Source organism: Tenrec ecaudatus, chromosome X, assembly GCF_050624435.1.
Source record: "Tenrec ecaudatus isolate mTenEca1 chromosome X, mTenEca1.hap1, whole genome shotgun sequence".
NCBI lineage: Eukaryota > Metazoa > Chordata > Mammalia > Afrosoricida > Tenrecidae > Tenrec > Tenrec ecaudatus.
In genome coordinates, this window is record NC_134548.1 from 46666897 (window position 1) to 46684165 (window position 17269).

At 38.7% G+C, this 17269-nt stretch overlaps 1 protein-coding gene across 8 annotated transcripts in view; it reads right to left on the minus strand.

The window, feature by feature from the left end:
* The window catches only part of CASK (calcium/calmodulin dependent serine protein kinase), a 450866-nt gene that overhangs the window by 117868 nt on the left and 315729 nt on the right, over nucleotides 1–17269 (minus strand). For all 8 annotated transcript variants that reach the window (XM_075539425.1, XM_075539421.1, XM_075539419.1 and 5 more), the window contains exons 6-7: nucleotides 11097–11199; nucleotides 4364–4539 (exon numbers count right to left, since the gene is read on the minus strand). In XM_075539425.1, the coding sequence (XP_075395540.1) occupies nucleotides 4364–4539; nucleotides 11097–11199 (279 nt within the window). The remainder of the gene's footprint in view (nucleotides 1–4363; nucleotides 4540–11096; nucleotides 11200–17269) is intronic.

Here is a 17269-nt window from a genome sequence, read left to right on the forward strand (position 1 = left end):
AGGTTGTGGTAAGCAGTCCAACCCAACAGTGCCACCAGGCATCTTGCACTCCATGGGAGAAAGACAAAGCTTTCTACTCCCAGTAAAGAGGTACAGTCTCGGAAATCCTATCAGGTTGCTGTGAGTGAGAATCGACTTGATGGCAGTGAGTTTGGTTTTGGTAGTAGTGATAACATAGGACAATTTAAGTGTTCTACATTAAAAAAGTATCATCAAAGTTTTCTTAAAAAGATCCACAGATTTTGAAGATTTCATTAATAGTTTTTTCTCTCTCAAAGAACCACTAGGATGAACAAATGAATTTTTCAATAACTTTCTAGTAAGTATCTATATGTTGACAAGTTTTAAAAATTTTAATAAATGATTTTAATGCGGGTTCTTACAACTCTTTAATAACAATCCATATATCAATTGTATCAAGCACATTTGTACATACCTTGCCATCATCATTTCCAAAACATTTTCTTTCTACTTGAGCCCTTCGTATCAGCTCCTCTTTTTTCCCCTCCCCTTCCACTCTCATGAACTCTTGATAATTTATAAAATTTGTATATCTTACACCATCCACTGTCTCCCTTCTCCCATGTTTCTGTTGTTCGTCCCCCTGGGGGAGAGTATGTTGTAAGTAGATCACTTCAATTGGTTCTCAGTTTCTCTCCCTTCTCCCCCTACCTCCCCCCTACCTTCATGGTATCATTACTCCCATTGCTGCTCCTGAGGGGTTTATCTGTCCTGGATTATGTGTGGCGTGAGATCTAATCTGTATACATTCTCTGGCTTGGTAGGATTTCTAAGGTAGAACTGGGGTCATGATAGTGGGGAGGAGGAAACATTAAAGAAGTAGAGGAATGTTGTATGTTTCATAGGTGCGATACTGCACCTTGGCTGGCTTGTCCCTTCCTTGTGACCCTTCTGTGAGGGGATGTCCAATTGTCTACAGATGGGCTTTGGGTGTTCATTCAGACCCCCCTCGTTTGCATAAAAATGGTTGTTTGTTTTGGGTCTTCTGATGCCTGATAGCTGGTCCCATTGAAACCTCTTTTCGCTGCTAGATGGCTGCTTATTTAACTTCAAGCCTTTAAGACCCAGATGCTTTATCTTTTAATAGCCAGGCACCATCAGCTTTCTTCACCACATTAGCTTATTTTGTCTTCAGCACTTGTGTTGGAAAGATGAGCATTACAGAATGCCAGGTTATTAGAACAAAGGGTTTTTGTGTTGAGGGAAGACTTGATTAGAGGCCCAGTGTGTTGACAAGATTTGAAGCTGGGGGCTAAAAAAAAAAAAACCCAACTCAAACTCACTGCCATTGAGTTGATTCTGACTTTTTGCTACTATTTTGTTTGAAAATTTCCATAATGAAAAATTATGAAATAACACCCCCAATTTTATCCCCGATGGTAGAGCACTTCAAACAAAGTTATTTTCATAAGTGATATAAGGAATTAGCCTAGAAGTTTCCAGACCCTAAGTATGGAAATTGTAACATAGCTGCCACCACCCATCTGACTTACTTAACACCCAGAATAGAAAACATTTTAAAATTAATCTAATTTTTAGACTTGTTTGTGTATACTGCCCATGTATCTTGCCAAGAAACAAAAATAACTATTCAGTGTTTCAAAAATAGACAAAATCACATATCAGAGGCTCTCAAAATAAAGTACATTGCTTTGGAAACCAGGAAGTTAGCAAATGAATAAACACAAGGGGATAATTCTATTATTAGCAAGAGCTTGAAACTCAAAAAGGCAGGTGGAAGATTTTATTGTATGGTATTTATATCATAAATTGCTGGGAGGATTAAATGATTTAACATACGCGAAATGCCTAAAGCAGTTCCTGGTACATATCAAGTGCTATGTTTACTATTATTCTTGCTATTATTATTAAGAGGATGCACTAAAAATCTGATTTAGTATCTGTGATTTTCCTTGGAAAAATGCAACCAGAAAACCATGGCTATGTATTTGTGATAGCTACTCATAATTTTCAGGAATTGTAAGGAGATGGTTTCTTACAAGCAGTGTCCTGAGACATTTGGATAGCACAGTGGCCAACTGACTCTAAGAGAAGCAGAAACACCTACACTGCAAACGCCTCTCTCGTTTAAGAGTTTTGGATCATTTTAATCCAAACAAAATCAAAGAAATGTAATCTATAAAATGATAGTGCCACTGAAAAAGCATCATTATATCCAGAAAAATATATAAGTATAAATCATCCAGTTGTAGCTTAAAAAAAAAAAAAGGCTGAACAGCCCCCTGCTCATTTTCTTAACTTTCTCCTCCCAAAGCCAATATAAAATTCTAACATTACTGAGGATTTTAAAAAGGAAATTTTCATGGTCTTACAGTTTGGGAGTCTAATGTATATTAACTTGTGTTTTGTTTCATGTAGTTAGTCATGGCTAAAATGGAAATCATGATTCTAGTGAACAGGAAGGAAGTTGATGCTTTAGTAATACAGGGAGGAAAAAGAATTTCCTCAGCATCAACTACCCTGAACTGGTATCCAGACAAATATTATGCCATGATGCCCATATGCAGCAGCATATGAGGGAGCTTCAAAAAGGGTATGGAAAAATGAAACAGAAAAATAATTGATTTTTTTCCTCACACTTTTTAAAGCCTACTTGTATTCCCAGTCAGCTAGACATAAGTGCCAAAACCTCTAACAAGAGCTGGGGTAGTGGCATCAAGTATCCGTTTATTTATTTTCAAGAAGCTCTTAAGCTGCTTTAATAGTACAGATGTGCTTTATACAATTGATGTATGTATATGTATGGATTGTGATAAGAGTTGTATGAGCCCCTAATAAAATGTTGAAAAAGAAAAAAAAAACAAAGATTTTGAGCAGTTTTAACTCTGAATGTATTTTCATAAAGCAAAACAAATGAGATGTACACCTAAAATACAATATTATGAAGCTTACAATAGTAATACTTACATTTTTCTAAAGGAATATTTTTTGTTTGCCAAATGTTTCACCACAATGTTTTAACAAGCACAAAAACATGTATTCAGTAACAATAAACATACTCATTAAAAAAACAGTCATTGATAATGTCAGTGATAATTTAAAATTATGTTGATTAAAAAATAATTTTTATTGCAACTCCCTCTTGTGCTCTCTTTATATATAATGTAAAAACGCTGTCTTAATATTTTTTATCCCACAATTATGTGGCATTAATTACCTTCACAATATTGGACAACTATCACCACGATTTCCAAAGTTTTTCATCACCCCCAAACAGAATCTCTCTACCCATTAAGTAGACTTTTAATTAGTTTGTTTTATTAAAATAATTTAAGTGGTCATTTACTGATCACAAATCTGTGATTTCCAATCCACAGTAGCTAAAGAATCTGAATCATGAAGAATGGCTCTAAATTATATTATGAAATGCTTTGATTATATTGGCATTTCAGTTTATTCTGGATTTTAAATGGCATATTTGTAGGTTGTGCTGGCTGAGTGCTGAAAATACAATACTAAATGTGAAAAACCAAATCAAGTAAAGGCTATGTGAGACTAAATTCAGAGTTGGACAAAGAATAACTAAAATTAGGTGGATAAAGTTTCCCTTTTAAATTTACAAATTACCATATACACTCAAATATCAGCCAACTCAAATATCAGCCGAGGTACTTAATTTTACCACAAAAACTGCATTAAAAAATGTGCTGGAAAAAAAACTCAGCTTATACACAAGTAAATACGGTAAGCCAAAGCTTTAAAAAAATGAAGCTCGTCTCAAATGACACAGAGGAATTCCTTTTGTAGCTTAACCTGGATGAATGCATTTGGGCGCCAGACAGCTTACTGAAGGTCAAATTCTACCCCAATAGCTAACAAGGATCAGTCCAAAATCTTTGTCAACTAGAGTTGGGCTTTGTGAGCATCTTATAGTTAGAAGGCCCAGGATTCCGAAGCTGGGTTCTTGCATATGGGGAAAAGTGACGCACACCCCCCAAGTGTTTGGTTTGTCTGCTGTACCCAAGAAGACGAGGGTATTTCAAGTATCCAGATAAAATTGGAATGCAAAGAGCTGGTATAAATGTTAGCTGCTGCCTGGAAAGAAGGAAAAGGGAAGGCAAGGCAATGGTTATTCCGAACACAGTCTTTCTTTCTCCATCACTTGCACGAAAGCCGAGCTAATGGCAGTTCAGAAATGTATCTGATGCTATGCTGATAAACAAATCACTGACATAAGAAACGGCCATTTCTATGACTGGGTACCCATAAGCATCAATCAATAAGCAAGCCAGAAATAGAGAGTGACTTAAAAAACAAACAAACATTTCCCCCCAGAATAGTTTAATCTCAATGACAAAAGAAAACATTCATAATCCATTACCTTATATTTTCCTTTAATAATGCCTTCAAACAATCTTTCCTTGGTTCCATAAAAAGGCAAACAACCACTCAGCAGAATAAAAAGGATCACGCCACAGCCCCAGACATCTACGGGTTTTCCATAAGGCTCTCTTTTGACCACTTCCGGGGCCATAAAATGAGGTGTCCCAACACGTCCTACATGGAAAACAACAACATTAAAGAAAACATCTACATAAAATGGATTTTCCATTTGAAAACAAAACGCAATAAAACGATAACATGCCGAATGAACAGCTTAACAATATCAACATCCTCTCATCACCTCTCAATCCCCCCCCTGAAACCATGCTTACAGAAAGAAAACAAAAAACATTTAATCTTCTTGAAAATAAGGGCAGGGACTTGGTTTTCTACCATACACTGTCCCTACTGAATTCAGCAGAATACATAATAATTATTTATATGTTTCTTGTTTCATGAAGTACTTTAGGATTTTGAACTTTCCACCTGTTTGAAGATCAATAAAAATATGGAGCAGGCAGGCCAGGCAGCAGGCGGTCTGTGACTGTGCAGGGAAGAGTTGGGGAAGGCCTGCCCTGGGCAGAGGCACCAGCATGGAGAAGAAGGGGCAGAAGGGGGAAGGAATCTGGGAAAAAGAGTACTTTTGACTACCAAGTGGAAATTCCTAACTGAAAGTGAACGCTGACCATGTGCATTTGAAAGGCAAATTTGAAAATGAAACATTACGTTGACTTTATGAATTGATTGTAGAAAGGAACAACAAACCCCTAAAACCCAAACCCACTGCCATCACATTTTCCAAGGCTCTAAGTCTTCCCAGAAGATAGCCTTTCGTAGCGCTGATGATGGGTTTGAACTTTGTAGTTAGTCGTCCAACACTCACCGAACTCATTGGGAATTAACAATAGTTAGTAATGTTTTTATAAGAGGATTGTTTAACTTCCTAATGTTAAAATTTGCAAAGAACGAAAGCAAATACGTGACATAAACCAAAACAAATTATGAAGCTCTTCTAGTCACACCTCATTAGCTTCTGTGCTCTTCAAAGAGGTTTTTGTTTTTCTCGCATCAAAACTAGGTTTCTGCAAGGAATTTGGTATCAGTGATTTGCACATTAGTAGCTTATAGGCATACCTTGTTTGCACTTTACAGATATTACGCTGTTTACAAATTGAAGGTTTGAGGCAACCCCGACTGGAACCAATCTATGGGTCCCATTTTTTCTAACAACATGTGGTCACTGTGAGTCTCTGCATCATGTGTTGGTAATTCTCACAAAACGCCAAACCTTTTCATAATGCTATTGCACACTTAATCCAGGGGTCTTCAGAGAGTTTGTGGAGAAATTCCATTATCTTTTCATTCAAAATGTCCACGACTATTTTGCAGTCCCCTCGCAGCCTACAGTATAGTATAAATATAACCTGCCTGAGCACTGGGAAACAAAAGTTTTCACACCTGCCTTCTTATGACACTCGCTTTGTTACAGCACTCACTTCACTGTGATAGCCTGTGGGATCATGGTGGCTTGGAACCAAACCTGCAAAACCTCTGAGGTATGCCTGTGCTTTGTAACATAGCTTAACCCCCGAAGGATTCGTTTCCTCTACTGTGGAATGTAAGGTTTGGGCCCTGTAGGGAAATTATGGTGGGAGAGGACACTGCCCCCCACACTTGGCAACTCTTCCAACTGCATGCATATGTAGGTCCAGTGGGCATGCCTATCAATCACATTATACTGAGATCAGGATAATTTTATTTTGAAGATTACACAATACGTTTTCTCACTGCCATTGAGTCAATTTCGACTCTCAGAGACCCTAAGGGCAGTAGAATTGACGCTTTGGGTTTCCGAGGCAGGGAGTCTCTATGGGAACAGAAAGTCTTGTGGGTTTCTTTTTCCTCTCCTTAGGACAGGCTGGTGGGTTCAAACTGTTGACCTTGCTGTGAGTAGCCCAATGCATAACCCACTATGCTATCAAGTCTCCTTTATCTAGAACTCTGAATAGCAACCTTAGAGACATTCTTGTCCAGCTAAAGAGACGAGAACATAAATCCTGCTAGGTGCCGTAGTGGTTACGCTTTGGGTTGCAACTCTCTAGGCCAGCAGTTCGAAACCATCACATACTCTCAGGGAGAAAGACAGCGATTTCTACTCCCATAAAGAAATCCACAGAGGCAGTTCTAGCCTGTCCTATAGACTCACAGTATGAGCCAGCATGACTGGATGGCAGTGCGTTTGGTTTTGGAGTGATTATCAAACTTGGTGCGGCTGAGAAGAATAAGCAGCTTCAGCTTGTGGATTAGCCTGAGGTTCCTTTGCTACAGATCATTATGGTTCTCGCTCTCATCCCACTCCCACCCGTGTTGCCTTCTCCTAATGAAGCGCAGCGCCGATTAAAGTTCGGGGTTCAGAGAGGGAAAATATTTGCATTAAAATTTACCATCCTTGTATATCTGTCAAACCTCTGTACTAGTTCAAAAGACTGGGTGCCAGAGCATTATTTTTATTTCTGTCCTATCCCATTTTGCTTCCTCAAGCAATATAAAGAAACAGAACGGATGAGAATCTAAGCCTCCTACTTCATTAACTGTCTGAACACTGAAGGGCCACTAGAGAATCAGCTTTGTTCTGAGGGACTAGGAGCTAGCAGGAGATGGGGAAACCAGAGCCACACCTCTGGGCACCAGCCAGGGGAGGGCTAGGTGCTTGGTCAAATGATACTTTGGAACCCAACTTAAATGCTACCACTTTCCACACAAGAAAGGGCCAAGCATGTCAAAATGGGAGGCTCGCTCTGGAAAAGTCCAGAGCCACAAGGGCTAGTTCCAGTCACCCACGAGAGGTTCCCCCCACTTGTCTGTACTGAAGAGGTTTCCCCCCGCTTGTCCACCCACTTGTCTGTACTGACTCCTTTTACTAGAGAATAAGCATTCAGTCTTGGAGGAGATGCATGTTTTGGCGGTTAAGAGTTTGAACCGTACGATAGGGCATACAAGAATGATCTTTTTACTTCGTGCAGATCAGTAGAATATGGAAAGATCTGGATTTAATCTTTGACACAGACCAACTTCCCCAAACTGTTAACTACTTTTCCTTCTTTGTGACCACTTGACTTTTGCGACATTAACCACAAAATTTTAAGAACAGGAAACCAATTACTGAACTATATTAAATGTCATTGCTTACGAGATACTTCCGATGCCTATTTAGATAGTCAAATGTTAGTTTGATAAAATAATCAAACCTTATTACCTAGAATCTCAGGGAGAAAGCTGTTCTGAATAAATATATTTTCAATAGTTTACGGCCTACAATCTTTACAGACTCAAGCCTTTTTACTGTAATGATTTTGGGAAGGCTATTTTTCTACGATTTTTTGACTTCTTTTGTGACACAGGATGCTACACAGAATTTAACCTTTTTTGATGACTCATAATTGCCATTTTGACTGTCAAGTCAAAAGAACAGAAAACACCCTTGGGAACTTCACAGGTGGACTTCTTTAGTAATAAAAGTCTGCTGTATTTTCCAAGTTTGGGAGTGTACATGATCACAATTTTTTTTCCTGTCAGGTTTTCCTTCCTTTTCTCAATATTAAGCTTGTCCCAGGTCCAACTTCTTCTAATTTATTGCTTTTAATCTGCTACTAACTGGAAAATGATTAGCAATCAGACTCATTCATTTAGCATAACTTTCTTAAGAGCTTGCTAGGTCCTACACACTGTGCTAACCGCTGTGGACATAAGGAGGGCGCGTAGTGTTTCCCTGTGTTCTTACAAAGCTCACAGTCTTTGGTACGGGTCCCATGAGTCAAACGCCATGTAGAGGTATGTAGCAACATGGACGCGAAGAACTAGGGTCACCTCACTCAGTGCGGTGCATACAGCCTGCCTTAAGGGTAGATGGTTCTTCTCTTAGTTTGTCTTCAAGAAGAATAGGTGTTACCCAGATAGATAAAATGGGGAAGGGCACTGTAACCGGAATGCAAGTACATGGTATTAAGGAACACAAATCTTTGAAAATTGTGTTGGATCGGGGTGCTGTAGATCTCTACTTGAGAACACCATCAATGCTTTGAAGGGCAGGAGTGGTTTTAATTGCTATCACAATGGTTACGTAGGTTCCCAAGTGTATTCTGGATAAGCGAGTTTTTCCCAATAGTAGAATTTGAGACAGGAGAAGTATAACGACATTAAGGTATCCTATATACATAATCAAAATAATTAAATAACCTAAGCTTTTATATGGCACATAGAAAGAAAGAAAGGGCTTTTTACGTGGAGGACTGAGTGATCAAAGATTCCAAATGACAGTAAAATGGCTTTCTGTTTTAAAGTAGACTACTTTCAAAAGTCCCTTAAACAACAAGAAAGCTTTCCCTAAGATAAATCATTTCTCTTTTATTACCTTATGTATTTTTGAAGACATTGCGATACTCAGAAGTAATTCCTTCAAGACTATAAGGAAGGGTATATATTTAAAATAACAGCAATTTGAAACTATTTTCAATTCTAGAAGCACTGAGGCAAATAATTTTGAATGACGGACATACTGTAGATTCAAAATTAGCTTTCAAAATAAAGACTTGGGGGGAAGATCCCTAGACTTTAGGAAAATAGATTAACAAGAAAAAACCATCCAGATAAGTCTAATAAATGTAGCTTTTCCCCTTTAGTCAACATGCATTATAAAATATGATGCCCATGACATTTTGAATACTAATAGATAGTTGCAGATCCATAGAAACAGGTCATTAAATATAGCTAGTTTCTAACAAGCATTTCCATTTTCATTTCATCTGTCAATCTTGGAACGTGATCATTAGAAATGATTCGTTATAATTGTGTAGTCTTAACATAGAGGTGTTAATACTGGGACTGAGAGATTAGTAGAAACAGCTATTTAAAAGAAAAAACAAACCTGTCTTTATTTTAGTTTACTATAAGATTAATGTGAGTCAGCAGTGTTAGGTGGTTATTCAAATAGCTAATAAAACGTGATGAGCCTGAAAGAAATGGAAGACCCAGCACAAAAGAAGAGGTGACCCGCATGCTATAAGGTCCCAGTATTTATGATGTTCAGTTCTGACTTCATACTTTGTAGACAGCGAGGGACACTGAATCAGTTTATATGAGGAATGGTTAAATTAACCCAGGAAGGTTCATTTTCATAAGAAACTTAGGGATAAATCACAGTTATCTTTGAACATCTAAATGGCTAGAGCACGTGGAAGGATTAAACTGTTCTCAGTGGCTCCAAAAATCAGCATTAGGACTACTGGGTGGAGGCTATAAGAAGATAATACAAAGACAAACTTTTCAATACTTAAGGAGCTTTCTAAAAATGGAATGAGCAGTCTTGGGAGATAGAGTGAATTCTCTGCCATTTGAGAACCTAAACTAGAGCTTAACCTTCTGGGGAAAGTTTTACGGTAGAATTCAATTACCAGCTATCAGATTGGAGAAATAGTTCATTGAGTGAAAGGGAAGGCAAAAATAAAATTTAATAAATAGTGTTGGTTATACACACACACACACACACACACACACACACACACACACACACACACACACACCCTCCAGAACCTCTGTGGGCTCCCTCAATCTCTAACAGAATAAAAAACAACAGTAAATATCTACAAAGAAAAGACTGAAGACATTAAATTCCCTTTGAAAATCCTGAGATTCTTCAATGATCCTAAAGTTACTATGCTTTACTATCTGACCCTTTAGTTTTCCAGTCCTTACCCAAATTTTGAATTTCATTTCACTCCCTGCCATCCAGTTGATTCCGACTCACAGTGACCCTATAGAGCAGGGGAGCACTGCCCTTGTGGGTTTCTGAGTCTATAGCTTTATGGGAGAAGAAATCCCAGTCTTTCTCCATTGGAGCAGCTAACTGCTGACCTTGCAGTTAGCAGCTCAATTTGATTAGGAAAAATAATAAGTATTCTGCTAAACTAAACTTGTAGTTTCTTTCATTTTTTGGAACATCTAAGTGTAAGACAATGCAAAACCATAAGAGAATTTAAATACAATTTTAGAGAGCACCATGGTGAGATAACGATTTAACGTATAAACCTATGACCCATGGCTCCTTTTATAGAAGATGGTCTATAAGTTATATGAGAAAATAAATTACCTGAAATACCTTGGTAACAGATTGCTATTTTGGTGTTTATCATTTGTTAGGTATTTGCACTTAATAACAGTATTCCTGAAAGGTGATATGCTATAAAAGAGTCTGTTGTTATTTTCCACATTTTCCCTTCCTACGAAGACTAACAGTACTGGGTGATAGGAAAAGGCAAAAACGGAAAGACTGATAGTTCTTGGAATTAAGGACAAGGTAAAACTAAACACTACAACTAAAACCGGGGTAGCAATTATGAGTTGGAATCTTAAAATAAACTAATAAATAATCCCCAATACTTGAATCTATAACTAGCACCAATTGCTAAACACTAGTGAAAAGTTTCTATTTTTTTGAGCCATGGGAATTTTCTAATGATGTAGTCATTGGAATAGACAGAGTCTCCATTCTTAGAGGACTAGTAATGATTATAGAGCTATCATATTACAAACTAAATCTACAGGATAGCTTTTTTTGGGGGGGGCAGGGGAAAGGTAGAATGCAGTATGAAATACTGAGAGGTTGGGCTAATATTTTGTTTTGACTTTTACACCACCCTAAAAATGACCAAGGTTTGAAGGAAAAAAAGTCTTACCTCCAGCCACAAGTCCAGACTCCCCTAATTGAATAGCTACCCCAAAGCCCCCAAGTTTAACAGGCGCTGAGTTTTCCTTGGAGGCGAGAAGAACACAGTGTGGCTGAAAAGGAAAACAAACGAACAAACAAACAAACAAAAAGAAACCCAGAGATAAGGATTAACTGAACATCAACAATTCAATTTATACAAAACCAAGTAAGAAGATGATATACCAACACATTAGGAAACAACTTCTGGAAAAATTTGGGATGCTGAATGACTGTACTTGAACCTTGTTCCCAGAGAATCCAAGGCTTTACCAGGACACTGGGCATACTTTTTCTCTCCAGGGGAGGGGTGAATAAAATAAGCAAATAAACCCAAATCAGTTGTCATCAAGTCAATGCCAACTCAGGGCAAGCCCAGTTATTGGTGAGTAGAACTGTGCTGTCTTCAATGGCTATGGCATTTTGGAAATAGATCACCAGGCTTTTCTTCTGAGGTATCTTTGGGTGGATTTAAATTGCCAACCTTTCAGTTAGGAGCCATAGGCCTAATAGTTTACACCCATAGCAGAGACCCTGGGCCTGTCCTAGTCCAGGCCAAAGACAGCTTCCATGAGAAATAACTTCCTTGACAAAATCCAAAATCCAAATCCATGGCTGCCAAGTCACTTCTGACTCACAGCTATCCATATAGAGGGTTTCAAGGCGATAAGTCTGTATGGGAACAGAGTATTTCATCTTTCTCCCCAAAAGTGGCTGGTGGGGTTGAACTGTTGATCTTGCAGTTAGCAGTACAAGCTGTAAAAATCATAAACTTCACAGTACTAAGGAGGGTTTCTTCGTAGGACCTTGTCCTTTGCATCTGTATTTTTTTCTGGGACCGTGTTGGGGTTGGTGCCAGGACAGGATTTACTTGTGAGAACCTTTGGTCAAATGACACCTAATACTATCCTCCTCCATATGACTATAATTATGTATTGTTCACTCTGAATATATTGGCTAGTAAAACACACAAGCCTTCTTCAGGCATGGAGAATAAAAATATTTTATTTATGCCTTATACTTTCTCACTCACAAAACGACATGGTTTTAGTTCAGGGTTAGCCTGTATGATACCAAAACAAACAACCAAAGAAACACCCATTATCATTGAGTCAATTCAGAATCATAGAAACCCTATAGGCCAGAGAAGAACTACTCCATTGGATTTCCAAGGCACACCTTCACCTTTCTTCCACAGTGCAGCTGGTTGATTTGAACTGCTAACTCTCCCGTTAGCAGCCAAGTGCTTAACCCCGTGCCTTCAGGGCTCCTTCCTCCATAAGAGCATATGAAAAAAAACCCTGCATAGTAAAATCCCCAAGTGATACACACAGAGCGATGTTTATTGATGATACAAGGAAGTGGGAGGGGAGCCTTAGTTCACCCAATTGAAAGCATCAGGAGTCTAACTTGGAAGCTATTCTTTTTGTCCAAAGAAGTGTAAAGACCTTTACAATAGAAGCTAGCACTGCTGAGTGGAGACCCAAAGCCCATTTGTCAGCCACAGGAGATCCCCTTGCAGAGGGGTCTAGGGGAGGAGACGAGTCAGTCAGGGTGCGAAGTAGCACCGATGAAGAATACAATTTTCCTCTAGTTCCTAAATGCTTCCTCCCCCCCACTCCCACTATCATGATCCGAATTCTACCTTGCAAGTCTGGCTAGACCAGAGGATGGACACTGGTACAGATGGCAACTGGAAACACAGGGAAGCCAGGACAGATGATCCCCTCAGGACTAGTGGTGTGAGTGGCAATACTAGGAGGGTAGAGGGAGAGTGGGTTGGAAAGAGGGAACCGATGATAAGGATCTACATGTGACCTCCTCCCTGGGGGACAGACAACAGAAAAGGGGGTGAAGGGAGACGTTGGGCAGGGCAAGATATGTCAAAATAATAATTTATAAATTATCAAGGGCTCATGAGGAAGCGGGGAGCGGGGAGGGAGGGGAAAAAAGAGGACCTGATGCCAAGGGCTTAAGTGGAGAGGAAATGTTTTGAAAACGATGAGGGCCATGAATGTACAGATGTGCTTTACACAACTGATGTATGTATGGATTGAGATACGAGTTGTATGAGCCCCTAATACAACGTTTTTTTTTTTAAAAGAAGCTAGTACCAAGAAAGAAGAAGCTTACATTTAAGCCTGTTTAGGAGTGTATGTGAGCGTGAGAAAGAAAGTGGGAAAGCCAGAATACAAGGCTAAATAGGCAGCAATCTGCAGCATGCCATACAGGAACCCGAGCCTGCTGAGGAGCAAGCAGGCCTCTACAGACAGCAACTGATAAAGACTGATGTCAAGAAAATTAGAAAGCAACATCCCAGTTAGGGAAGTCTGGGAAGGCTTTTCTGACTGGGCCATAACTGAATGAAAGAGTGGGCCAGGTGGATGGGGGCAGGAAACACAACGATCCAGAGGTCTGAGGAGGCCGGGAACAGTAAGGAACCCAGTGTGTCTGGGGAGGTAGACGGAAGGGGAAGAGTGGTGACGAATGTAATTCCAGAGATGATCACTTTTGTCGTTATTGCCCAGGGCAGTGTTGCCCAAATGGTAGACATCACCCTCTGCAGGGGCGGGGGCACTGGAACGCTCCACAGGGTCCATGAACGCAGGCACCTACACTTTCTCCTGGGATTATGGGCTATAGTATAAGAGTTTTTCATTGCCAGGGTGTGCTGAGTAAACGTTTGTTTTTCCCGGAAAAGGGGGATGGTAGGTCAAATAAGTTTGGAGTCGGACTCTATGGCCAAGGCCTTGAAGCCATGATCAGAACTCTGAATTGGTTATGGGGTATGAGAGAAAGAGGTATGACAACTAAGTTTTTGTTCTGAGCAAGTGAATGAAAATGAAGATGCACCTTACTGGTTTAATTGAGAGCAATGTTAGCAGACATCTAAGAAAGGAAGCTGGGATTAAGGACATAACTTTGGGAATCAAAAGCAGTGGAGATGGTATTTATGGCCAAGTAGTGAAATTGCTTAGGGTGTGAGTTCTGATGCAGAAGAGGTCAAGAGTTTGGCCTGGGGCACATAACTGTTTGTGATCAGGAAGATGAGAGTAATCTAGGCAAAGGAAACAATGGTTGACAGTGAAGTAGGAGAAAAATCAAGGGAGTCTGGTGTGCTAGAGCCAAAGAAAGAAGCTTTTTCAAGAAGTTATGATTATTAGTGTTCCACGCTACTAAAAGACCATTTAAGATGAGAACTACGAACTGACCATTAGATGTGGCAACTTGGAAGTCACTGGTGACTTTGATAAGAGCGGTTTTGATAGTATGATAGTGATAGAAATCCTCATTGGGCCAAGTCTAAGAGAGAGAAAGGGAAGAGGAGATGTGGAGATAGTAAATACAGATAACTTTCAAAATTGTACTGTACGCATAATGTGGAAATGAGATGTAGCTAAAAGAGAATACGGAGGCATGAAAATTTCCCTTTTAACCTTTTCACATCTCCCAGTGGAGAAGAGCGTTGTGTGCAATATCACGTGCTTGTCACTCAAAGTTAACAACTGCTAACCATCTGCCATTCCTGTTCATCTAGCATCAACTATTTTGTTTCTGAAGCATTTTACAACAGATCATCTCTCCAGTTTGCCTGTGAATAGTTTCAGATTTCTAATAGAGAAAAGTCCTTAAAAACTAACCACACACACAAAACACAACAAAACTTAACACAATATCATTTTCATATCCAATAAAATTAACACTGATCATTGAATAGCATCTATTTCACCTGACAGTTCTCAAAATGCATAGGTGGCTCATTTAAAATGGGATCCTATACTGTATCTGATGGCGATGTCTTTTAAATCTCTCTTATGCTTTAACTGCTCGCCCTTCTGTACCTGTTTTCCAATGTTCATTCTATTGGTTTACAATACTAGGTTCTTTCCCTGGTGGAACCCCTTACTGTCTGGACTTGGTTAATGCTGATGGTACCTCTAAGGGTGGCATTGAACATATTCCTTAGTCCCTTATATTTCCTGTAAATTGGTAGTTATGTCTAGAAGCTTGATTTGATTCAGATTTAATTTTAGTTTTGGGTAATAATACTGCACAGGTGGTATGTCTATTATATAACATAAAGACTAACAAGATCTGGTTGTGCTACTTTTAGTGATAGGATAGTGGGTTCAGGTGTTGTCTACGTGATCCATCATTCCTGAGCTCTATGTATCAACTCTTCACTCAATGATTTTAGCAGCCATTGGTGCCTAAATCCAAAATTAATGGTTGCAAAATAGATTTTCCTCAACATTTTCTAAGAAGTTTCGAACATACAGAACTCAAAGAATTACACAGAAAGTAGCCATATACTCTATCTAGATTAATTAATGAACATTTTGGATATTTGCTTTGTCATATATCTGCCTATTCATCTCTCTATCCAACTATCAACCTATTTTTACTATTTTAAAAATCATTTTATTGGGGACTTGTACAGCTCATATCACAATCCATACATGCATCCACTGTGTCAAGCACATTTATACTTATGTTGCCATCATCATTTCCCAAACATTTTCTATCTACTTGAGCCCTTGGTATTAGCCCCTCATTTATCCCTCCATCATGAACCCTTGAAAATTTATAAATTATTATTATTTTTATGTATTTTATTCTTTTATGTACTTCAAGGGAAATTGTAGCCACCAATAGCTTTCACCCTTCTACTGTAGCACACAAATCATTAAATAGAGTTTAATGTTTATTTACAGTTCTTACTAAAGGTAAAATTTACAGACTGTGAAACATACAAATCTTAAAAGTACCATTGGGGAGTTTGAACAAATGCACACATTGGTATAAATCAAATTCCTCTTAAGACATTATTGCTATTCCAGAAAGCACACTCATCTCTTTCCCTTTCAACTACTGCTTCCTGCAGGGCAAACCACGATTTCTGTCCCGTAGATTTGTCTGTAAGAGAGCTTCATGTAAGGGACTCTGTGCAGTACACGCTCTTTTATGAAACAAGGCCTTTTAAAGCATAATGTTTCTAAGTCACCCATGTGGTTGTGCTCAGTAGTTCATTCCTTCTTATTGCCAAGTACATTCCACGGGTTTCACTACATCAGAATGTGCCCGTTCTCTGGCTGACAGACATTTGGGCGATTCCCATTTTGGGGATATTATGAACAAAGCAGTTATGAACTACTTCCAGAAAAACAAATTAGTTTCTAGGCAATTCAATAGGTGACCAATATTCAAGGGGTAAATTTGTGCATTGCAAAAATAGATTTTATATATTTGATGTTGACTCAACTTCAGTCTTTTTACAAATTTCTAAATTGTTCCAATTTGGGCCAGTATAAGCCCGTTTAGGTCAGCTCTTATGCCATTTTACTGTACTTTCAAGCCTAACAAGACGCTCCAGACTAATCTTGTTCCTTTCCTGTCCCACATCTGGAATCAGCCATTTCTCCATGCAGCCTTGCTACCTTTGGGCAGGAAAAAGTACTTAAATGAAAGATCTGGCTTAACATTGCTTCCCAGACTTTTGGGTAGAGAGAACCAAAGAATATATATTTCTTTCAGAAGGAGAAAAATAAATCAGGAATTCATATGGATGGTTTTCCCTATTTCGTTACAAAGCCTTTATTTCTTTGATTTTATGAAGTAAACTTGGTGTCTAATGATAACTTTCTCATTTACTTTACCCTTGTGTATGTATATATGTTTCAAAATAACATCATTGCCAGTAACAATACCACTGTAAGCTGTTTAAGATTCTTAAAGATCCCCCCCTTAGACTATATCTCACTAGGTATACCCAGTTAGAATACTGTTTTATTGTTTAAAGTTGTAGACGAGTGAAATTATGCTGCTACAAATAAGTCAATTAAAAAATAAAGAAGTGGTGGAGAAAGAAAAGCATTTCCGTAAGTAGCAAAACAAAAAACAAAGAAGAAATGACGAAATGAGGAAAACACCTTTTGGCAGGTATAATCTTATATATGATTCAAGCAAGAATCCCCAATGGATATTAACCAGTGGGTGGAAGTGGGAAGCGTGAGAGGATTTCTATGAAATCTCAAAGTAGCTCCCAAAGGATGCACATTACCATATTTTTCACAAATAACAAGTCCATGTAAATAATGTACGTATACACAGTATGAACAGAAATGATGAAATTCTGTAAAAAAA